Source organism: Sparus aurata, chromosome 1 (assembly GCF_900880675.1).
Source record: "Sparus aurata chromosome 1, fSpaAur1.1, whole genome shotgun sequence".
NCBI classification, from domain to species: Eukaryota; Metazoa; Chordata; class Actinopteri; order Spariformes; family Sparidae; genus Sparus; species Sparus aurata.
In genome coordinates, this window is record NC_044187.1 from 10,347,944 (window position 1) to 10,371,918 (window position 23,975).

Consider the following 23,975-nt stretch of genomic DNA (forward strand, 5'->3'; position numbering starts at 1 on the left):
CTCTCTTAAACGCCGCCCCTCACCGTCGCCATCATTAAGCAAATTCATGAAGGGCTTCAGTTTCTTCTCAAATAAAACCGCAGTCTCGGTGTGGTTCCTCCTCAGCGCTCTCCACGTCATCTCCAGTCGCATTATCTGCACAAACATGTCAAGAATGTTGGAAAACTTCAATCAGCTTTCAATATGTTTAAACATTTTGCATTGCATATTTGTCATTATTACACTACCTGAGGCATCTCCAGAGCCTTCATCACAGCTGAGAAGGAGTAGAGGTTGTGGGCGTGTTCTTTCAGGGCTTGAGCCAATAAGATTAATTTATGTAAAACGGTCGCCCTCTGGCTCACAGTCCCCGTGCAGCCCAGGATGTCCACTGCGACTCCCAGTGCTATCAGATGATGCCTGAAAAAATGACAGACGATGGGATTAGAGGTGTAAACAGCTGCAACAATGAGTCGATTCAATCAGCTGATAAAAAGAAAAAATTAACTGCTACTGACTATTTTGAGAACAGATCAATCATTTCAGTCATTATTCAATGTCAAACATTTTCTGGTTTCAGCTTATTAAAATTTTCACATCAACTGAAATTGATAAAATAGGAAAAAATCACAGAAAGAAATGAAAAAAAAATGCAAAAATAGAAATAAAAGAATAAAAACAATAAAGGAGGATTAGAAGACGACATCACATCAAAAGGAATTACGAACAGATAAAACGATTATGAGCAGTAAAAAGGAATAATGGACAATAAATGGATTAAAGATAACGAATAAAAGTGGTGGAGGACGGTAAGATGGGAAAGGAATGAAAGATGGAAAGATGAAAATTCAGTTAAAAAGGATGATTTCACATGAAGCACGTCTAAAAAGGTAGGTTTTAAAAAGGGTTTTAAAAGAAGTTATATATCCCTATGAAACTTTCCCAGATGAATTAGCTTCATCACTACAAGTACATGTTTCTTCTGTGATCTTATATTTTGAGACATTATTTAAAGAATTGTCTTATTTGCATAGATTTCCAGAACAGAAAGCTCAGCAGTGGACTACGCCAGATTCAAAATAAGTATTTTATTTTCTTGATATTTTAGAGTCAAAAGGGTTATAAGGAGGGGATTTTGGATGCCTTGCTTTATTACTTTAAAAATCAGAAAAAATACTGTCAACAGCTATAAAACAAAAAATCTATATCTGCCATGTTTGGAATGGTATATGAAAAAACTCCACTGTAAAAACCCACAGAATATAAAATATGGGAATAAAACAGAAAAATGTTGTTTATGTAAGTGCAACTGAGTGTGAGAAAAAAGTAATTCTGAGAAAATAGTCTTTAAAGACATGTTTTTCACACACTTCTTTTTTTCCAGTGATCTGAGAGACGACATGTTATGGAAGCAAAAAAGGCCAAAATCTCAAAATCGATCAGTGTATTAAATAATGTGAGTTCAGTGCACACGTTCACAGGGTTTTTTGTAAACAGGGTTTAATGAAAAAAAAAATATATATATATTTACAAGCATTTTGGCACCTTTCAGAAATAATCTCCCTCCACACAGCACACCTGGAAACCCATATCTCGTGGTCATTCAGTCTGTTCGGCTGCTTGGTTACAGATAACTCTATAAACGAGGCAGGGAAACGTGACCGTCTTCACAGAATCTTCTTGGATAAACAGCAGCTGTTTTTGTTTCTCTTTTTCATCATTGTCCATTTGTTTCTTACGTAATGTGATGTTAAGCAATATAACATCAATTCTGTCATCGTACAAACTCAAATAACTTCATAACACTTACTCCAGGTTTACATTTTCAAACGCTACAAAGACTCATGCTCATTTCTTCATTTCTAACTCGCGTTTCTGAATACCTTCACCCTGGCAGGAGTGTTCAAAAAGCTCAGTTTTCGGTGACCTGAAATGTGGTTTATGTGTCTACAAAGGGCCAAGCTGCAAAGAAAAAGCTCTGTTTCAAGCAAATCCCTGTTTACATGTGGACGGAGCTCAGCTGCAGTGTCTCCCTTCAGATTTAAGGATGTGCTGCTCATCTTTAGGAAATCAAGAGTCGTTTTTCTGGACTGTTGTCTGCTGCTACACTTTTTGACCTTTCGTACATGAAACAATTAATCATGAAAATAACCAGCAGGTTAATCTATAATGAAAGTAATCGTTATCTGCAGACCTAGAGGTGTGTGTGTGTGTGTGTGTGTGTGTGTGTGTGTGCAGAACACCAAATACAGTAGCTGGTGAAAGACATTAATTTCACATCCCACTTTTTGGCATCCATGCAAACAAATACAATAGAGGTCAATGGGATTTCATGGTACTCACAGATTTGAGAAATGACATGTCAAAAAAGCAGCAGCATCCCTGTCCACAGTGTCCTTTCATCTGTATAATCCGCCTCAGATTTAGTCCCCCGGAAAACTGTTTATACTGTTTTCTGTGTATCATCCAGACTGACGAGTGAACTGACTCAGGAGAGAGACGTTGCTGTCCTATTTATTCTCTAAAGCACCCAAAATAATATTCAGAGAGGAAGTCTTTTTATTTTTTTAATGAGTGAGTGAACCAGCTATCTAATCTTTCTATTCGTCCCTCTTTTTTTTTTTAAGTACAGATGGTGTGTCAGCTGCACGTACCTTTCTAACAAATCCTGCCGTAACTGGCTTCCATGTGGCAGAGTGACAAGCTCCAACCCCGATCCGACTCCCATAATCCTCTTCTGTTCATCAGTCACCCCAACGATGCGCGCCACCTGCAGTACCAAAACAATGACACATCAATATCCATTCGGGTTTTACATCCAGTTCAGCGAGTGGGAGTTTGGTTTATTGAGTTTACTGAAAACACCGATTTACAAATCAGGACCCATATTTATCAAACTATTACAAAATATGAGAATTTCTCGCTTTCATGCACAAAAAAACAAAAAAGAGTAAAAGGCATTTATCGAATTTCTTACTACTTAAAAATTACACCCTTTGAGACACGTTCCAGATTGAACATTGGCTCTGATGAATAATATGTTAGACAAAGCAGTGTGAGTCATTCAGAACAGGGTAGTGTGAGCCCATTATTTGCATTTAATTTGAACATCTAATAGGATGTTAAACCTTAGTTTTGCATTGCTTTGCTCAGATGTGCATAACAACATAAGTGAAACAATGTGGATATTGATTCTGAAGACCTCCCTGGGAAAAGTTAGACTGTTGTGAGCTACCTGGCAGTCAACGCTGAGCATGTGCAGAGCCATGGATTCAGAGTTCGATTTGTTGAAGAGCTCTTTGAGCCCCAGCAGGACGCTGGGCTCTAGAGGTCGGTTGTTCTCCGGCAAGAGCAGCGACTCAAACTGATCCAACTGGAAACACGAGACCAACTCCACCTGTGATGGTGTAAGAGGGACATCAAAACGTTAGTACAGAACTGATGATGCTGTTACATAATGAACAGCTGTTGTAAAAGGTCATATACTGCATCACTCTGACACCTGCTGGCAGAAAGACAGTCACAGAAACAACATAATGATGCAATGTGTCAGTTTTAACAAAAGATTATAGTCTGATGAACTTCTATAGATAACCTTTTTTTAAAAAAATATTTTAGGATCATAACTACATTTCTGTATATTGTTTACACTCTTTCAGGATCACTAAGTAGTTTAGCATGTTTTTACTAAAAATACTTTTTCTGGTGAATACAAAAGCCTGAAAAAGTTGTGAAACTTCTATATTTTAGAATATGTTTTTATATTTAATAATAATATTTTTAATAAGCTACACCATTTCTATTGAATTATAATTATCTGCAACTAACAATTATTATTTTTTTTTATTATTATTTTCATATTCATAAACATCCAGTTATTTCCTTGATTAGTAGGAACCTCCACTAATTTTGAATATTCAAATGTGTTTACATGTCTGGGGGAGTACTAATGCATATGTTTAAAAAAAAAGAAAGAAAAAAAGTAGTATAAAGTCTTTTTTAGCTCCAGAGAAAGCTGCATGTCATCTATTAAACTGCCTCTAGTAATGTCAGTCAGTGGCTGTTGCATTGTGGGTAAAGTTGGCAACAGGTTTTGGAAAGGAAGAAGAGGGTATAGAATTAAAAAAGATATCTCTGGTTCTGCTGTATTGACTTTGACTATTTGTTTTGTAAACTGTCCATAATGAGTCCAGCAGGGAGTGCTATGCTAGACCAGGCCAAGATCTGGTGCCAACACTACCCACAATGCAACTTAGTCACTGAGTGACATCATTTGAATCAGTTTATCAGATCACAGCTTGGTCTTGAGCCACAAAAAGTTTTATACTACTTTTGTCACCTAAGCAGTAGTTCTCCCCAAGACCTGTAAACACACTTTAATGTTTAATGTGTGCTTTTAGAAAATTCAATATCTGACCTATAAAATGTCAATCCTATTTTATCCAACTAACCCAAAAGTGTCGAGAGCAAAGAAGCCATCAAACGATCACATCTGAGAAGTTTGTACGACTCAATTTCTAGCATTTTAAAACAAGATGAGTTGTTGATTAGTTCTTTGTTGTTGATGAATGGCCTTATCAGTTCAGCTCTACATGGCAATACAAATTTAATTTCAGACTGATGTGAAAATTCTGAATGGATTCACGCTGCAACAATACGTAACTTTATCAAAGATGATTGCAGACTTGACGGCTCTGTTATTGGTTACACCATTCGAGCAAATTTCAAAATTCTACTCTCAGAAAAACGTCTGGAAAGAAAATTTGACATGCACAACATGCAGTTTAAAAGAATGTGAACAGCAACGTTAAACTGCTAATTGAACACCTTCATATCAACTTAAAACAGAGACAAATGTAAAAACTATAAACATTGAAAATATATATATGTAATTTCTACAAACATGTGGCTTTTCAAAATGCCAGTCCTCCACTGCTTCTGCTGACTTCTTCAGCGGCAGCAAAGGCACCTCAGATGATGCTTCGCTCTTCTGTGCCTCCAGAAAGCCAAACGACGTCTCTGTGAGGCGGGCGCGGCTCTGCCACTTCTCCTCTACACGCAGTCGGTCCACATGACCCTTCCGTTTGGACTGTGGCACCTGGATACGACAGGAGGTGGAAATTAACTCTACATTGACTCTGGAATTTCTTCTTCTTTTCACCAACTTGAGAGAGAGATGACAAATAAACTGCATGAACTGAGCTGTGAGGGATTCATGACGAGTTCCTTACCTGGACGACCAGCTCATCGTAGAAAGAGGAGGGGTCATAGTTTCTGTCTCTGGGTGGGGGAGGGACGGAGTTGGGGAAGATGGCAGAGACCCTGAGAGGTTTGGGAGGAGCTCTGGGGTGCAGCTGTCCATCTGAACCTCGCAAAGTCACACCACCACCTGCGGGGACGGTGGAGTCACTGTCAGTCTCATTTACAGACACTTTATGTTCACAATGCAGTGATGATGTGTCACTCTGAGTGTGCTTTAGGAGTCTGAGGCACATGAAGTGTTGCTGACAGTTTAAGCAGTTCTTAGTAAATAACCTCATTTAACAGCAAATAAAGTTGAATTTAAATTTCTTTGTAGTTTATTCCTTTGCTTTTCCACCCTCTGTCTCTCTGTAACATTTTCTCAGTCATTTGTGGGCAGCAGGACACATATAGAAATTACGCCTGAACCAAAACAAGCGCACAAACACACACTGCATCTCATGACAGGAGAATGAATGTTTGTATCTACAGTAATTTTCCATTGGTCTAAATGCTGTATCATAGGCAACTGGACGTGTTTCAGTTTCTTGAAAATGTTTCACCTCTCATCCAAGAGCCTCCTGTGTGGGAGTGTATTTAACTACTCTATAAGGACACTCCCACACAGAGTGTAAAATCCTGCAACACCCCTCCAATTAGTTATAACTGAAGAAGCCTCTTGGATGAGAGATGAAACGTCTTCAAGAAACTGAAACAGAGCCAGTTGCCTAGAATACAGCAATTAGAATTACCATGACCTGGATAATTGAGAACCTTCATCGACAGTAATGTTTGTTTTTAAAATCATCTGACCATGAGTAAAAGTGTTTTAGTGTGTGTGCATGTTACCTGGAAGGGACGGCCGCGTGTTTCGTGGTCGTGGGCTCAGCAGGGGTTCGCTGCCTGTGCGAAACACGGGGGAGATGGGGGCGGGGCCAGTGTCCTCTGACGGCTTGTTCTGTGGAACACCTGCATGAGAAAGTGTAACAGATGAACAACATGGTGACGTAAGGATTCTGGTTTCTCTGCATGATTTAATGGTGGTTTTGCTGTTATATCATTTTAAATCAAGTCTGGAGACATGAAGGAGAGCCTGGAGTCTGGAGCCTTCTACTTCTTTAATCACCTATACAGTCGTACTCCCCAAGACCTGTAAACACACTTCGATGTGTAAAATTGGTGGAGTTCAGGGGCGGTTCTAGGCGGGGGGCCAACAGGGGCCAGTGCCCCCGTAACTCTGAGTCTAGACCCCCCTGTGGCCCCCCTGACAGGGAGTCTGCATTAATAATACAATGACAGATTTCTTGCAATGATTTTGTTCTGAAGGGAAAGGCAGAAATAAAGTGTCTCAGCAGTTTACTACCCAATCAAAATTGCTAAAATTGTAAACACTGCTTTGTCTGAATGAGGGATTTATCCTTTTTTCCGGGTTGTATGTGCCCCCTAACAAAAAAGCCGGCCCCAACCTGGCCCCCTATTAAAACTGCTCTAGAACCGCCACTGGTGGAGTTACCCTTTAACTTGTCTTAAATACTATAAAACAGCACGCTGTCTTTTCACAATTTAGTTTCTCTTTTTATGAATAACGTGTATTAACAAAAGGAAAACTAGTTTTGCTCTTTGTACACATAGACAAAGAAAGACAGTAAATAATAATTTCATGTCAGCTGTCAGCAAATATTAGCATTTAATTACATTTACATGTGAATTTCATGCTTCAGAGATTATTGTTAGGCAAACAGAACTGAGCTGCATCCAGTGGACATTAAGAGATTAGCGCTGACAGACTTGTGTAGGTAGAGGCTGCATGTTCATGTTGATATACCAGTTCGTAGGTTGCTGTCAGACTGTGCGGACTGAAGTGAAGGCCTCCGTCCCACATTCTCCATGTTAGCAGGCTGACTTCCACTCCTGCAACCCATAAAATGAAGACCAAGAGCATATTTATTTGTATTTGTGTATAGGCAGTGTGTTTCAGTGCACTACACTCCATTTCAAAAGACTTCCTCCCACCTGAGCAGTGGATTGATGACCTGCAGTGTGTCGCCGTGTGCATAGCTGAGGCTGCGCCTTTTGTTGGATTCACTGTGTTTGTCTCCACTTGCACCTGTACTGCTGCTGCTGGACTCTGCATGTCGCTCTGTGATGACTCTCAGAGGAAGTGTCCGTGTGATTGGGTGAAAGATCACAGCGCCTGAGGCCTGGGAGATGGGCCGGCGCCCACCCACATAGAATCGGATCAGAGCGGGAACATTGTCAAAGCGATCCTCCTCGAACTGGAACAGCTCCCGAGAGTAGCCCTGTCGCACAGATGAAGGCGCACACGTAATATATCAAGCTGGGCCTTAAGAGGAATCGTCCGCTAACAGACACAGATACTCACCCACTCAACCTACAGGAGGCGAGTGTTTGAGAAGCAAAAGATTGTTTTTGGTTTGATGATCTGACTTACAACATACTTCCTTCCTAACAAAGTCAGAGCGCAGGGACAGTAACAGCTTGAGCTGAAACCTGGGTTACGACAGGTTATCAGCTGTTATCAACTGTCTACTAAAGTACACATTATCACAGCTTAATATGTTGATCTGTACAATCCAATGAATCTTAATTACATAGTAGCCCTGCAAGGATTCCTAGTTTATAAATGTTAATTTTTTTCTGACTGTCTGTCATAAATCACCTCAAACGTAATCTAAATATTAAATATGATTTTGATTAATTTTCCACTTATCCCACTGATCATTTAATCTAGAAAAGTGCTGTTGTTGTTGGCACTGCTATAGCAAAGACAACCAGGTCGCCTTTTGTTATTCTCAGAGAGGCATCTATCATTAAATACTACTAACACAACAGGAAAAAACACAAGTATATTCATTACTTTAGTCAATAATGGAGAGGTAAAAGCAGACAGAAACAGTGCCCTGCTGCCAGCCTGACTGGATCATCACTCAGCCTAATTTTCCCGGGAGACTTCGTGTCCAGTGGCAGACAAAATAGAGTAATGAAAGCCAGGTTTGTAAGGAAAAGTTTAAAGGCTGATGGTGTCACTAGTCCACAGCCAATAATGTGCAATCAACATTTTCTTCTAAAAAAACTTGTCGAGTTTAGATTGACAATGATATAAAAACAGAAAAGCAAAGAATCCTCACATTTAAGGAGCTGTGACCAGGAAATATTTGGCATTGATTCTCAGTAAAGCTTTTTAACAACTGACCGATTATCCCCCACTTCACATAACTTAGACAGACCTTTTTGGGCCGGAGCAACACTCGTATGATCTTGAAGTGCATCGGCCCATTCCTCCAAAAGCAGCTCATAACGTAGTCACCAGGGGTGGAGCTTGAATCTCGGACCAGGAAGTCTCCGTCCCTCTCAAACAGAGACTCTGCAGCCTGGAGACAAGTCAGCAGGTTAAGTGGGTCAGCTGGGTGTGTGTGTGTGTGTGTGTGTGAGTGTGTGTTGACATCATACTGTATGTGAACGTTGGCCACAGTGAGCAATCGTTTGACTGATGAGAGATAATCATTGCTTCATGAAGGTTAACAGTGTTCAGATTTTCTTGAAACTCTTTCAAGAGTTGTTGACTCAACAAATCATTATTTTGGTGACTTAGTTGGCCGAATCTCATTGATAAAGGTGTGGTAAATTGCATTAGTTTAACCTAATAAACTGGCAGTTGAGTAACACTGAAGCCATTATCCTGTTAACTTATTTTCTGTAAGCTTTCAGGGGTAAGGAGATGTTGTCAGCGGGATTTTGATTCCTTTGGACAGAACCAGACAAGCCGTTATCCCCCTTTTTATAAACTTTATTCTAAGACAAGCTGATCGCACAAAGGATAGAGTAGTAATAATGTTCTCATGTGGCAAATACGCACATTTACCAACCAGAGGTCTGTCTATTCCTTTGATTTGTGTATAGAAATTGTCTCATTATGTGTAAAACAGTGAGAATAGTATGGTCTATTGAGCACCTCTCGGCTCAGCTGTCCGTGGTACCATGCATGGCTCCTCGGGTCCTCAGTGCTGAGCTTCAGCTCCTCCTCCAGCTCTTTCTTCAATGACTCCATCTCTCTCCGACCGCCAAACACCTACAACACACACAGCAGCAGCCCAGCAGAGAACATCGTTACTCTGCATGTTTGCTGTGCTCACCTTTTCTACGTGTGAGAGTACGAAGGACAATACGTGGAAAAAGGGCCAGCTATAGAGAGGAAAGAGGTGAAAGAGGGCGTTTGCTTAACCTCTTACCTTTAGCTGGCTAAAGTATGCGCTGACACTCCTCCTCTTGCTGAAAAACAAGAGAAAAGCGGTGATTTGGAGCTACTAAACGAACACCCAGGGAGCCACAGAGGATGGTGCCATGTTTTTTGTTTTTGGACTTGAACATGAACAAGGATGGAGGGCCACTGCCAAGGTCTGCGTCTGTCATTAACGACACACCAACTGAAGGACTTTTAATAGCCTGCCTCCTTCCTTCCTCCCAAAGCTTCCACCTTCCTGCCTCAGTAAACACACGGCTCACAGATGAACAGCTCAGAACAGGGCTCTACTAGATAACTCCCAGCCCTATCATCAACTATTACTCATTCTAGAAACGCTACATCTACATCTGCCTCTCTCTGTGTGTGAACAAGCAGAAACAATGTGGAACAAATCATGTGTTCAGGGACTGCTGGAGGGATGTGCACAAACAATGCTGAGAGGTTGACTTGTTTACCCTGCTTTGACCCTGAATATATATTAACATCCACTGAAGCACAAGACACAAACACAAGACCAAGTTGAATGAAAAAATAATTCAGTCATATAAAACACACCCCAATAAATCCTACTTTCAGGAGGGCTATAATATTTATGTTTCGTTGAAGTTGTTTTAAAAAGGTGTTGACTCAACATTGTGATCATTTTGGAGGCCGTAGCTTGTGGTGCTGATAAAATAAACATATTCTCTTCATTTAGAAATCCCTCTATAACTGGGCCGCTTGTTGTCACACCATCAAGGTTGCAAAAGGATTTTAGAAATACTGAAGTCATGAGTCGAAGGCCTCCAACACTGACCGCAGACACCCAAAGAAAAACCTGTGAATGCTTTTAAATCCAGCGTTTTTTATGTTTTATTCATTGAGTTCGCTGATCATTATTTTATTTTGTTTGCAAGATATGGAGCAGTTCCTTCAAGGTTGTCAGGAATTAGCACAACTAAATAAGTTCAAACAGAGAATCACTGTCTCAGAATTGTGCCTCTATTTTCCAGAAACATATTTTTAAAATTTTATTTCGTTTAATTCTCAAAGTGCACCAGATTTATGCATTTCACTTAAAATTCTTTGCATTAGGCTATACTGAGGTGACCCAAGTAGGTAGTCAACTCTATTAAAGGTGCACTATGTAGCTCGTGGGATGACATTTTAATCATGCCTAAACAAACTAAATAAAGAAACTCTTCGATTTCATGACTGAATAAACTGAAACCGACCTTTAAAGACAACTAAGTGTAATACTGTTTTACATTGTTTACATTTGTCGGACCCTGCCACATTTTCAGCTTCAACCTGTTCTCTGGGGACCTCATTTTCCTCTGAACAGCTTCTTCATTCAGTTATGGCAAAATAAATGAATAAATAAAAAAATTCTGATTTTGAATTATTAACTCATTATTGGTGCAATTTCTTCTCCAACACAACATGCATGTGTCTTTAAAATTGGCAGGATAAAATATTAGAAACACTGGCAACACAATTTAACAACACCACAAACTACAGCAATCAAAATGATCATAAATGTTGAATCAAGAATTCTTTAAAATGGCTTTAACAACACAGCATTATAAGCTTCTTAAAGTAATATTTATTGATGGTATGTTGTTGTCAAACAATAGAAACTGTCTAACCTGTATATTTACATAACTAACAGCAGAAACAAAGACTACAATCTGACATAAATACACATCCAGATAAATAAATCACAGTTTTCAGGTTTGTTATGAGGTAAGAGGGTGCAACATCCTGTGTGAGAGGCGTTGGCCCCAGGTAACAACAGAAACACCTGTGCAATGTGTTCGAGAGCCACTATTGAGAAACCTGACACCACATATAGCTATGATTCAAACTATGTCATTCACCAGCCAAGTAGTATTCCTCCGTGTAATCTGGTATCTTACACTACTGTAATCTAATTACTTTTACGTGGTTTCGTTTGCTCTGCCCTGGAACACGCTGTCGCTTTCAAATTGTGCAACAGGTAGGTGACGTTGGCTTGCGAGGCTACAGGTAAGGTAGCAAGAAGAAACCAAAGTGATACACTTTTTTTTTCTTTTTTCTGAAAACACTAAAACAAGATTTTTTTAAAAAAAAGCTCGACATGGCAGAAGTTGGGATAAATGTTTAGAAAGCTCCTGTGAAGTTTAAATCGACTGTCAAATCAACTTTCAAAAACTCGAACCTAAAGTCTCGCGTTGATTAACGAACTTATCCTTTTGTTCAAAAACGTTCTATCGCCAACGGTCCTACCTGTCAGTCCGCCTCACAGCTCCCTCGTCCCGGACATGTTTTTTTTTACGGTTTGTGGTCCAAGCTAACACGACCAAACAACAGCTGTGGAGTCGTGCTGTCCAAGCCTTCTCCTCTCCGGTCCCTCCCAGCCCCCCTCGTCTGCTCGCCCTCTTGCCTGCGCAGTTTCGGACGAGTTAACACAAGTCCGCCCGAGCCCTCCCTTTCCCCGCCCCGGGCCCCGGTGCTGAAACGCCGCTATCTCCCTGGCATTCCTCGGATACCGACACAAGCCGAGCTAACACATCACCTGGCTGCAGTCAGCATTATATGGTTGGTAGCTGTACAGAACGGAATGTGACGGTAAACCCCACATATGGTTTTGATTTAAATCCATCTGTCTGACTTTTTATCACACAAACGGAAAGCTATTGCCCAACACAGGCTGTTCTCAGGTCACAAAAGATGTTGTGCAAACAGCAGAACGAGTCATTGCCGTGACAGCCGCACCAATTCACACCAATTCGTGTTTAAATGAACAATAACTGTCTGTTGAACAGATTTCCTGCATGTTTTCTTCTATGGACACTAATTTAAAACTATAGTCCCAGCGAGTAACGGTCGGCGCATTAATATATATCTGTTGTGCGGTCAGGTGTGCTTATCAGTTACTTTCCAACATGTCCCAGCCAATCAGAGCGTAAGACCGGAACTATCTTCTTCATTGAGAACTGCATGTCAGGTTTGTAGCACTCAGCACTTTTGGACTGTTGAGCAGAGATGTGCCTGAACTTGACAGCAGCCACTGAATACCCTCACAGTATTTGTCAGTTGTTATATCTCTGCAGAATAATAACCCCTTGTGCATTTCCCCTGGGATATAACTCAATTATCTTTAAAGGACAGGGTTTGCTCACTTAAATCGCACACAAAAAATCCTGTGTTGTTCCACTTAGTTATTATGGCATCTAGGAGTAGCAGTTAATTTGGGTTTGTGTGCAGTAAAAAGCAACATCTGGCAACAGGTCTGGGGCCCAAACTATCAAGGGGACCCTAAGCCAGAAACTCTGCATGAAGTGACGAACGTTTTGTTGTTGTAAAGTCGAACGGCTTAGTAAAAAGGAGGGCTGTCCTGATCATGTTTATTGCTTCTGTTCCTAATCTGAGAGTTTAAATGTTTTGTTTCTACATAACTTATACCCATATACATAACATAACAGCTGCTCAGTGCATATTCAGGCTTCAGTATAATTATAAATGTTTGCATGAGCTGCTCTGCTTTAATTAAATACATAACTTGCACTGCAGTGTTTTTTTTCATTTCTGTTTTTATACAAGCTAGTCTCTGTTTTATATGTCGTAGAGGTGAAATTATTTGATTGAACAATCAACAGAAAAAATATCAGCAGCTATTTTAATAAACAACATTTTATTTTTTAGCTGACAGGCCAGATAAAACCAAAACTGTCTGCGTGGCCTAAACTAAAAGAGGAAGGTGAGATTTTCTTTGTAACTCGAGTGAATCGACTGTTTAAAGGGTAATTATATTTTTCAAGAGAGGCTGACAAATACTTGATTTTTGGGGCCAAATCCAATACATTTTTTGCAGTAAGAATATTTACACAAACAACGCTGATGCGCTAATGATCGCCATACTCCTATCTGCTGTCGGTAGCCTGCTCAGTAGCTACGGCTGCTCCTCCCGTCATCTCTGGCAAACAGATCTGTGTAAGTTGCAGTAAAACGCAATGCTAACAAACCAGAGCCAAAACGCGCGCTAAAGTGCCCTCCTGGGAGCCAAAATGTGCGCTAAAGTGCCCTCTTGGGAGCCAAAAAAGCGTGCCAAAGTGCCCTCTTGGTTGGCAAAACACACTAAACTGCCCCCTTGGCTGGTTAAAACATGATAAACTGCCCTCTTGGGAGCCAAAACACGTGCTAAAGTGCCCTCTTGGGAGCCAAAACACGCGCTAAAGTGCCCTCGTGGGAGCCAAAACGCACACTAAAGTGCCCTTCTTTTTGCCCCTGCCCTTCAAAAAGTCTGTGCACGCCACTGGGCTTTAATGTAACTTATGTTCACATATATGTACATGTACCACACTACAGGTTCAACCAGGCAGGTTTTTGTCTCTGACATCTCCCCCCACACAGCTACGATGAATGATGATTGCTTTGCTGATAGTTAATCCCCAGACCTTTAGGTCAACCATTTTCACAAAGACTGTTTCTTCAGTAGAAAGTGGTTCCCATGTAACTATTTACATTAAGATCTGTGATTTATTCAGAGTATTTGGAATATTGTCCCTGGAAAGACAACTGTATGTTGGTGGCAGCAGAAATTTCAGATTTGGTGTCTCAAATCCCAAATATATAAAACCAAAACTGTCTGCATGGTTTAATGGCATAACGGATAGATTGAAAATAAACATGTCTACTTATAATCTAGGTGAAAATTCCTCTCTGCAAAGGCCTGGACTTCAAGGTTAACAACTTGCAATCAAACACACACACGCTGGCCTTGTAGTTCAGCCTTTCTCCTCTCTGTGGGGGAAGTGTGGCCAAAATATCAAGGTACTAAATTCCCAAGGTGTTTATCATGTCTATCATCAGAAAGCTGCTGTTGCTCCTGATTTAAAAAGTAAGTTAAGTAAGATCAACAAGTTATTTCATTCATATTGTCTTTTCAGCCTATTTATAGGTGACCGATTGTCGAGAACACTGACGTCAACTTACACACCCTTACTTGCATTTTATCAGACACTAGTTAATTATTAGCCAAACATGAGTTTCCAACCTGGAGAAAGTGGATCTCTCTCACACACAGACAGACAAACACACCCATTGGGGGTCAGCTTACCTGCTTTTGCTGTCTTGACTTCGCTCTGTCTCACTGATACTGTTGTCCTCGTTCAGGGGGCGGAGCTGGGAGCAGGAGGCAGAGAGGCGGTGTTTTTTATCAGCACGCTGGAGGCGGGGAAGAACACTCTGACGAAACAAGTCCTTCTTTGGCTTCACCTGCAGGAAATGGTAGAGACCCAAATCGCTTATGTCCTGCTCTGTCATTTGTTTTTGAGGACACGTCTTATGGTTTCTGATGATTATACTTTTAGTGTGATGCTGTGTAGTTTGTTCTCACCAAATCCAAAGACGATCCCAAGGAGTACTTTCGGCTCACCCTGCGCACCACTTGTGTTCCTGAGATGACAAATGCACATTTAAGAGGAATAGTTTGACATTTTGGAAAACATGTGTAATTGTTTTATTGCTGAGTTAAAGAGAGTATCCATACCACTGTCATGCTGGTTCGTCAAATATGAAGCTGAAACAAAGATGTCATGTGTTAATAAGTGTGCATATTTCACAAAATGCTGAACTATACCTTTAACTGTTGTTTTTTTAGTTTTTTTTAGTTTTTTAGATGTTTTGTATTTATACTTTTATATACCTTTAACTGTTGTGCATATATAAATACACCTATTTGCAAGATATTGTTTAACCTGTGATATCATTATTCATTCAGTCCTCATTTTATAGATTTTAACATTAAAATCACTGGAATTACACTAAACAGGAAGAAACCAATAAACACCCTGAATAAATGTTTGTATAACAGTTTGACTTGATAAACCAGCTTAGCATGAATGATTTCAACAGATACTGTGCTTCTCTCTGCAAGTTAAAACGGATGATGAAAAAGATAAGAGTTTATTATTAGGTTTGTTTCATAACACAGAAACATATCTGCTTTAACACATGAACAACTCAAATAAACTATGATCCAAGATGAGCATGTAAGCAAAATAAAAGCAAAAAGCAAGTTAGCCTGCATGATTAATGTACTGTATGAATCTGTTTGTTTGACAGTGTGTGCTCATCTGATACTGTGTCAGGTGTGCACCAGATGGCACAGCGTTGCTGCAAGCTAAATGCTTACATTCAGCATAACAACATGCTAATAATGACATTGTTAAGGTGCTGATGTCGAGCAGGTATTGGTTACACACACCAAAGAATATAGCGCTGGATGAAAAATCAGGGAGCCGTCAAAATAATTAGAAATCATACTCTTGGGAACCTGAATGCCTCATGGAAATCCATCCAGTAAGTTGTTAAAACTTATTAACTAAGATGCTGGACTTACTCAAAAAAGGTATCAAAATAAGTGTAGTTTTTTTGTACCTCAAATTTTCAAAGCAAAATGTCTAAATTCCAGATACCTTGCCTGGGATATCAACATGTACCTCAATTACACAAATATATTTAAACTCAAGCTGGACAGATACAGCCCATTTTGTCAAACAATATTGGCCACAAATATTCCAGTAGCAAAATATGCTGTGCAATATATGCTTTTGTTTGTTCTTACTGGACATAAATCAGAAAAAAAGATGGTTGGGGTAATATATGATTATTATATTTCCAGTGAAGTTATCTGTTTTTGTGCACTTAATGTAAATAAGATGTATTATTAAACTTTACAATATCCTGCCTCAACACATAACATAACGTTGCAACCAATTGACAACAATATTTTGAGGATTATTGCAAAACTGGTGTGTTAATGTATATACTAGTATATATAAGACCATCAGCCAATATATCCGGATCAGGATTTTATACTGCCTTATATCAGTATCAACAATAATTCAAAAGCTTATACAAATCTGGTGTTCTGGGGTTCACTTGTCTGCAGCCTTGGATGCATTACAATACCATTGTTTCTGCTTGATAAACATGTGATGCGACAGTTAACGATTTATTTAATTATGGTCCAGCCCTTGTGTGTGTGCAGTGAGTGTCACCAGAGTGTGGGTCCAGTCTCTGCCGGTGCCTTGAAAGCTGATTGAGGATGGTTTCTCTGTGTGTTGCATCCTCTATCCCTGCATCCTTCAGCTCTCCATCCGTCACATTCAGCAAACCCTGGAGAAAACAAAAACAGGGAGAGTGGGAAAGGAGAAGAGAAATCAACGACTTTGAGGACTTAAAACTAGAACAAAAGAAATATCAGATGCATCTTGCATATCATCCACATACCTCCAGACCGTAATATTCACTCTCTAGTGTCTTGGTGTACTGGGACAGGCCAATCTGTCTCAGCCACCAGGCGATAGAGCGATTATTCATGTCTGAACAGCAGAAGAAAGACTGATTACATACCAGCACACATGCACACACACACATACACTGACACATGCTTGTACATGTTTTTTTTTGTTTTGTTTCTGAGTTAAGTTCAAGTTAAAGAGTGGTCTGACATCAGCTCACTTTTCAACATCAGCCAACCAGATGCACAAGCAGACAGCGCTTGTGTTGTTTGCTTTGCATCAGCTTCAGTATGTAACACCTACCTGTTCACAGGGTCCACCGAGGCACTCTGGGATATCACTTCTCTCTCTTTCCTTGTGATATTTCTATCTCATACTGCCTTTTCTTTTCTTACTTCCCCCCTCTGTTTTCCTTCCTTCTTTGCAGCTGCTCTCACCTAATTGTAACGTGTCTCATTAAATCTGTCTCTCACTTTCTGTTTGTGGTAACAGTGGAAGCCCGCTCCCCCTCAAACCTGCAGGGTCACTCACAAAGCCAATCAGATTGCGCAGTGGGCACACAGTACCCCACAGAAAACAGCAAATCACAGCGCAGGAATTAGCATGAGCTCTCAGGGGGCGGAGAACGCAGGTTGAGGCCTGTCACGAGAGAGAGATGGAGCTGAGAAAAACAAGAAGAAGGATATGAAAATGTGAGACTTTTAAGCAGCTGTCAACATGTCAAGTCAGAGATAGGCATGCATGCACAGTGGTCTGTCTGGAAATCTGTCTGTCCAGGTAGACTGTCAGGAGATACAGTAGCTGCAGGGAAGGTGGTGATGTGTATAAGGCTGACACCTAGTGTTTAAGTAAAAAGTGGCAGGCTTTTTTGCTCAGGGTGAGTTTAACTGGCACTCTACCTATAACACACATCTTTTTTGACTGAATAAGACCATAAAGGGGGAAATTCTCCTGAACACAGTATTAACATTTTTTTAATTTCATGACTTGCAGAAGAAAAGTAAGTTTTTAACTGACAAAGATAATTGTTTTCCAACGGTGGAAGAAGCATGCAGATAATTTACTTAAACAAAAGTGCAAGTGTGATTGTGTTGTAGCTAGTATGCCACATACTGTAAGGTAATACATTTATTTAAAGGTCCAGTGTGTAGGATTTAGTGGCAGCAGCCTTGAGGATGCAGATTGCCGCCATCTGACTACCCCTCATCTCATTCACATGCTTCTTTGGCCGCTTAAAATGCAAAAAACGCAAAAGGTCCCCTCTTGAGCCAGTGTTTGGTTTGTCTGCTCTGGGCTCTGGCAGAAGAGGACTACATGAAAAGCTGCCTCGTGCACATGGTTATTTCAAATGGTGGTACATGGTTGCCTGTTGTAACATAGAACATTTTTCTGATGTCCACATTGCTGTTATTGCGTACTGTCCAAATATTTGAGAAACTGGACTTTTATGCATTGGCTATACTGTTCTACGTGCTGTCTTCCAAAAGAATCAATAGCAGACGTAAACATAATCAAATTGTGTGTTTGTTCAGGTGGTGTTGCCATACCTCGCTATCCAAGATGGAGTTCGCACATGTTCCACCCACAAGACTGGACGAAGGAGGACTTATGGACTTAGGACGTAACAAAAGTACCAAAAAGTGGAATTACTTAAAAAGAGGCAAGTATATTAAATGTACTTCCTGTTTTGTTCATCAGTACTTGATGTCTTGAATTCTTGATATCATTATGTGGCACTTTTTGTTTATGCCAGTGGTGCTAAATAAGTGACTCACAGAGTTTTTGTTTGAGATGTTACGTTTGAAAGCGTTTTGACTGTAGCTGTGAATCCAAATATGTGCTCTCATCCCAGTAAAATCCCCACTGGGTGCCGTCAGCATCCAAACAGCTGCTTCATTATTCATTCAGCGTATCCAGACTTTTTCTTAAATGACATCATGACAGCAGTTTGTCTCTTTGCTGTCTGGCTTTAGGACAGACTTCACTAATTAAAGATGAGCTGTTCTTGATATAAATATATAATTTTCCTTAGTATTTTCACCTTGAAATACTGTAACAGGTTTCACCTTTTTCCTCAGTGTGCGATTCATGCAGCATTTGAGAGACATAAAAGTGAATAAAACATGTTTGAGAAGACACCTTTAATTTGATGCCTCTAACTTCTGCAAGTGAACCTCATGCAGAGATGACCTCCCTCTAATAAGGTCATTCTACCACATTTGAAGTGTTTTTGTTTTCTGCATGAATAATGCTGCAGTCGACCTTGCAACACATCTATTTTGTGATCAACTTGTGTTGTGCACCACACACATGCACTCAGTCTTCTGTTCTCTAGCTCACAGATAATACACACCATTACACATAAATATCACACTCTGGTTTTATCGACCCGCACCACTCATAGCAGCAGCAGTGGTGGCAGCAGCAGCAGCAGCGGCAGCAGCAGCTATTGTGTGTGTGTGTGCATGTGCGAGTGTGAATGTGACTGTGAGAGGGTGCGTCAGAGGAAAAAGGAAGTTGCGGGATGAAGTTAAAAGCCTTCTACACAGTGCAGCTCTGCAGAACACCCACCACGGAAGAAAGGCAGAGCAAGAGCACTGAAGTCTGACAATGAGATAATGAAAGGAAGACGGGGACGTGAACATCGAGAAAGAAGACACTGAACTGCCGGGAGAAACTAAAGGTGAGAGCTGGCTGTAATACTCATCCTACATTGATATGCAGTCAGAAATGTAAAAGTTTTCTGGTAGAAAAGTAGCATGTTTTGTCATTTTACTGGGTTTCAGGAAGGCCACTTCAGTATTTTACTGCGAAAGGACGGGGCGAGTTTGACTGCACAGTGTTTCGTCTCAGACTAAATGAGTAATCTTTGCTTATTTCCATGTCCAGGTTTTACTTAACTGAGAGAAAGAAGAGAAGTTAAACTGCGACAAAGTAAGATTCAGCGCTACTTTTTTGTGTGATTCAGGAGCAACAGTCAAAGTGTTTGAATGTGTGAATTCAGACGGTGAATACGTTTAATTTCTATTCAGTGTGACTTCCACAAATGACCATAAAGAATTTGTTTCTGACTTCTTATAAGGCTAATTCATCTCTGATTGTCAGGAGTGCTGTAACCTAAAATCTGACCTACTGCTTAACTACTACTCATGTTGTAGAGAGCAACAGTGAGCACGGGTTACTGAATACTGTTCCTGTGAGAATGTAACTAAATCTTGCCTTACATCCCATCTATCCATTTATCTATCCATCCGTCTGTCTATCTTTTGTTCAGGAAACAAAGATGGAGTTGTGGCGGCAGTGTGCGGTGTGGTTGATCGACTGTCGAGTTCTTCCTGATAACCACCGGGTCACATGGGATGGCGCTCAGGTAAATCAGCTGTGTCCCAGAACCTCACATATCTGTACATGAACACACACTCTCTCTTTTGGTTCCCTCAGTCTGATTTTGTGTGCGTGTGCTGTTCCAGGTGTGTGACCTGGCTCAAGCTCTGAGAGATGGCGTGCTGCTCTGCCAGTTGCTCAACAACCTGCTGCATCAGGCCGTCAACCTGAGAGAAATCAACCTGCGCCCTCAGATGTCCCAGGTAACACACACACACACACACACACACACACACACACACACACACACACACAGACAGACGCATCTTTTCCTACTCCATTTCCATAAACCATTTCCATAGTGACCAGAAGGCAGCACTGAATCCCGGAGGCTGTATGATAAGAAAATAATGTGATCTATATCTGTTTGCATCGGAGGGGCGTGTGTGTAGAGAATAGAGGAAATGATGATTAAGCAGAAAACTCTTCTTGTTTATCATAAAGGTTTTCAATAATAATCAACCTGTTAATGGGATTTTATAGAGATCAGTGTCACTATCCAGAAATAAGAGAGAAAAAGACAAATTGCTGCGCTAAAACCATTAAAAAAAAAACCTTTCTTGATTCAAGAAAAGTCTTTAAGATTTGGGGTTTACGTTACAATCAGGATTCAATTTGTCTCATCACTGGCAGATTTCTTTGTTTGACACCTTTTTATACGCAACAATGTACAAAAATGACTTGACAATATAGAAATTTCAGATGCGTGTGTCTTCTGTCCCCTAAAAAAAAAAGATTGACACTACTATTAGCTAGAGCCAGAAGCAGGCTAACGTTGTAAAGAATAGAAACATCATATCTGTTATATCAGACTATTTTTGACTGTGAGCAGTAACTTGGCTTCTACAACCCACCCAAAACATATAATCCTCTATAAAACAGTCAATTGTCACTTATAAAGTAAAGTTTTTGCACAGATTAAACACAAAATGTAGTGAGCTTTAGGCTCAGGCAGATTTGGTCCTTACAGATGTGAGAGTGTCATTGATTGACTCTCCCAAAGAAAAGTGAACAAGCTTATTTATTAAAATACAACACAAGCAAACTGGATTTAAAACAGAGCCTGGCATAAATAAGAAAAAACAAAAGAGAATCTGAGATGAAGGCACAAGAAGACGGAGAACAAGAGAGTGTGACAAAGAAAGATTGTGCCAGGCTGTCACGTGATTGTCTTAAACGTCTCGAGGGAAGTTTGTGAATCGCATCCGACAGGATTCACCATGATGTCTCAAATGTGTGATTGTGTGCGAGGGGTGAATATGCTCGACACGTGCATGCGAAACTCTGGGAAATCCTATGAGGTCAAGAGTGGTTAAGAAACATCCGGTGATTAACAGAAGGTCGGAGTCCACTGTGACGTGTGCACACATGCACACATGCGCACACACACACACACACACACACACACGCTCACACCTGCTATGACATTACACAAGTGGAGGATATTCCTTGTGTTACTGCAATAAGGTTTACTGCTGCAAGGATCTATGTATTTAAGCCTGAGCAATGTGATGTGTGCAGCAGTATCGGTTAGAACTCAGCGTTTCCCCTTTTCTCAAATTAGAGTTCCTCATTTCCCACTGCTGAGCAGACAGAGAGAGCGAGAGAGAGCTGCTGGTTCAGGAAGTTATGTAAACTGCATGTCTGACCACTGACAGTCAGTCGTACTGTGCGCTATGTCTTATGTGGTTGACTTTGTAGTTATATTTTACTTATAGCTTGTTTGTCGCTGCTCATGTTCATGTGGTCTGTGGAACTGAGCAGCATTTCTGTTCACTGTAATTATAGTGCAACTGTTTGTGTTTTGTGGCAGCACTGTCTACTGAGGGATACATCTGCCCAAACATGAAAATTCAGTCATTATCTACTCATCCACGTGGTGATGGAAAGTCTTATGAGGTTTTGTAGTCCACAAAACATTTATGGAGCATCACAGCAATACAGCTTTGCAAAATTCTCCTAAAAAAAAATGAAGTAGATGGGGACATCAAACAACAAAAGAAGAAAAAAAACAAAATGGCTCCGTACAGCTCGTCCGGTGTCATATAAGCCTCCGGAAGCCCTGAGATCCCAAGTTGATTGAAAAAACATTATTTGCTACTTTTTAAATCTGAACTCTTCACTGTAGCTGCTGAGCTAAACGCTTTAGAGCACACCCAGTCTGAAGTGGTTGCAAAAGCTCGACCACGCGTTGAGAGTTTGAATAACATCATTTTAAATCAGTTTGGGATCTCTGGACTTCTTGAGACACAGAATGAGCTGTATGGAGCCATTTTTTGTTTTGTTTTCGTTCTTTTGTTTATTATGTTTTAAAGCAAGTCCTCATTTACTTCTGTTAATGCTGTGATGCCGTCTGTGAAGCTCCAGAAATATTTTGTGGAATTTCCCCCGACTTTCCATCGGGATGGGATTGAACAGATCATGACTGATGTTCCATTTTTGGTGAACTGTTCCTTTAATACCGGAACGCTACGTAAACAGCAACATGATATTTAACAGTACTTTGGTTTTACATTGCTCAACAATATCTGCTGAGTCTGTTTGAAATTGGCATGTCACTGATTATGTCACTGTATGGGCTGTTTATGACCACAATTACTGTTTTCTATTAGAATTTACTTAAATTCTCCCATAGGCCCTTCTCTAGATTATTCCAGGAAGAAGAGGCAGCATATTTAAAACCTTTATTTTTCCTTATTCTCTCTCTGGGGACTGACATCGCCAGAATATTGTGCAAACACAGGCCACATTGATTTTATATGCATGTAAACAGATACAAACAAACCATTCCAAGAAGAACATTTTATATAGAAATTAATCAATATGAAGTGCAGTATTGTACGGTATCCAACTTTTTTGTGCACGGGTCAGGTGCATTCATAAAGAACACATCACCGTTATCTAATAATGGTAAACAGTTGCTGAAATGAAGTGTTTCCTTGCCTTGAGGGAGAATGTGTTGTTTGTTGATTTGTTCCTCCCTCCAGGCAAAGTTGCAAAACTTTATGTTTAGCAACTAATTAATCAATCTATTCTTCTGTTGGCTTTCAGTTCCTGTGCCTCAAAAATATCCGGACATTTCTGGGAGTTTGTCAAGCGAAGTTTCTTCTCAAAAAGAATGAACTGTTTGAGGCCTTCGATCTCTTTGACGTTCGAGACTTTGGAAAGGTATGACCCCACCACAGCCATTCATCCATCCAGCCATAGAATACAGTAATCATGACCCCTTCCTGCATGAGAGAAACACACTGTGCACTCAATTCGCTATGGTTGTGATGAGAAGCGTGAACACAGTCCCGACTCCTCACTGCAGCTTGCAGACACCCACATAGCCCTAACAGGAAGTAGTTTGGTGATTTTCTACACGAAGTGGCTCAGTGAACGAATGAATTCAGTATTTCACAATTCTGTTTCACTTTTGATGCCGTGCAGCCACAGCACTTTTGTGTGAACCTGATTTATATGTAAGAGGAAGCTGTGTCTTTAGGAAAGAAACCAGCTAACACGAAGTGGACCTCAACCCCACTGTGAGGTTTTTTGTGTTGTATTTGCTCTTTTTTTTTCTTTTTTTTTACAGTGTGTTACGGTCACTGAGCTTCTCGTTTCACTTTATTGGTTCCAGTCAGTCATCCAGTACAGTAAAATACAGTGAACACACGTGTGGAGTTTGATTCACACTTCTTTTCTTAAATAAAAGTTGTAATAAAACATCAAAAATACTCATGATGATTGATAGGGAAGGAAAGATGATAAGTTTGTTTTTGTTTCCTTGGACTTTTCTCAAACTTCAGATTTTATTGTGAAACTCTGGGGAATTTTGCCTCTTTGAGCATTAAACT

At 40.3% G+C, this 23,975-nt stretch overlaps 2 protein-coding genes across 8 annotated transcripts in view; one reads left to right on the forward strand and one right to left on the reverse strand.

Moving 5' to 3' along the window:
- Nucleotides 1-17,198, reverse strand: part of sh2d3a (SH2 domain containing 3A) — a 19,522-nt gene extending 2,324 nt beyond the window's left edge. The window contains exons 1-18 of one of the 3 annotated variants that reach the window (XM_030414665.1): nucleotides 17,056-17,198; nucleotides 16,742-16,833; nucleotides 16,510-16,627; nucleotides 14,997-15,026; nucleotides 14,844-14,902; nucleotides 14,565-14,722; nucleotides 9,471-9,510; nucleotides 9,194-9,310; nucleotides 8,469-8,612; nucleotides 7,234-7,520; nucleotides 7,046-7,131; nucleotides 6,070-6,189; nucleotides 5,211-5,368; nucleotides 4,883-5,077; nucleotides 3,215-3,376; nucleotides 2,634-2,749; nucleotides 228-399; nucleotides 24-135 (exon numbers count right to left, since the gene is read on the reverse strand). In XM_030414665.1, coding sequence (XP_030270525.1) covers nucleotides 24-135; nucleotides 228-399; nucleotides 2,634-2,749; nucleotides 3,215-3,376; nucleotides 4,883-5,077; nucleotides 5,211-5,368; nucleotides 6,070-6,189; nucleotides 7,046-7,131; nucleotides 7,234-7,520; nucleotides 8,469-8,612; nucleotides 9,194-9,310; nucleotides 9,471-9,510; nucleotides 14,565-14,722; nucleotides 14,844-14,902; nucleotides 14,997-15,026; nucleotides 16,510-16,627; nucleotides 16,742-16,831 — 2,164 coding nt within the window. In that variant the 5' untranslated portion in view covers nucleotides 16,832-16,833; nucleotides 17,056-17,198. Of the gene's footprint in view, nucleotides 1-23; nucleotides 136-227; nucleotides 400-2,633; nucleotides 2,750-3,214; nucleotides 3,377-4,882; nucleotides 5,078-5,210; nucleotides 5,369-6,069; nucleotides 6,190-7,045; nucleotides 7,132-7,233; nucleotides 7,521-8,468; nucleotides 8,613-9,193; nucleotides 9,311-9,470; nucleotides 9,511-14,564; nucleotides 14,723-14,843; nucleotides 14,903-14,996; nucleotides 15,087-15,152; nucleotides 15,232-16,509; nucleotides 16,628-16,741; nucleotides 16,850-17,055 lie in introns of those variants that run through there. The other 2 variants (XM_030414655.1, XM_030414671.1) reach the window with 2 other exon arrangements.
- Nucleotides 14,622-23,975, forward strand: part of vav1 (vav guanine nucleotide exchange factor 1) — a 24,194-nt gene continuing 14,840 nt past the window's right edge. For 3 of the 5 annotated variants that reach the window (XM_030414683.1, XM_030414710.1, XM_030414700.1), the window contains exons 1-6: nucleotides 14,622-14,734; nucleotides 18,285-19,435; nucleotides 19,642-19,686; nucleotides 20,027-20,122; nucleotides 20,223-20,339; nucleotides 23,188-23,304. In XM_030414683.1, coding sequence (XP_030270543.1) covers nucleotides 20,036-20,122; nucleotides 20,223-20,339; nucleotides 23,188-23,304 — 321 coding nt within the window. In that variant the 5' untranslated portion in view covers nucleotides 14,622-14,734; nucleotides 18,285-19,435; nucleotides 19,642-19,686; nucleotides 20,027-20,035. Of the gene's footprint in view, nucleotides 14,735-17,244; nucleotides 17,445-17,503; nucleotides 17,630-18,284; nucleotides 19,436-19,641; nucleotides 19,687-20,026; nucleotides 20,123-20,222; nucleotides 20,340-23,187; nucleotides 23,305-23,975 lie in introns of those variants that run through there. The other 2 variants (XM_030414687.1, XM_030414695.1) reach the window with 2 other exon arrangements.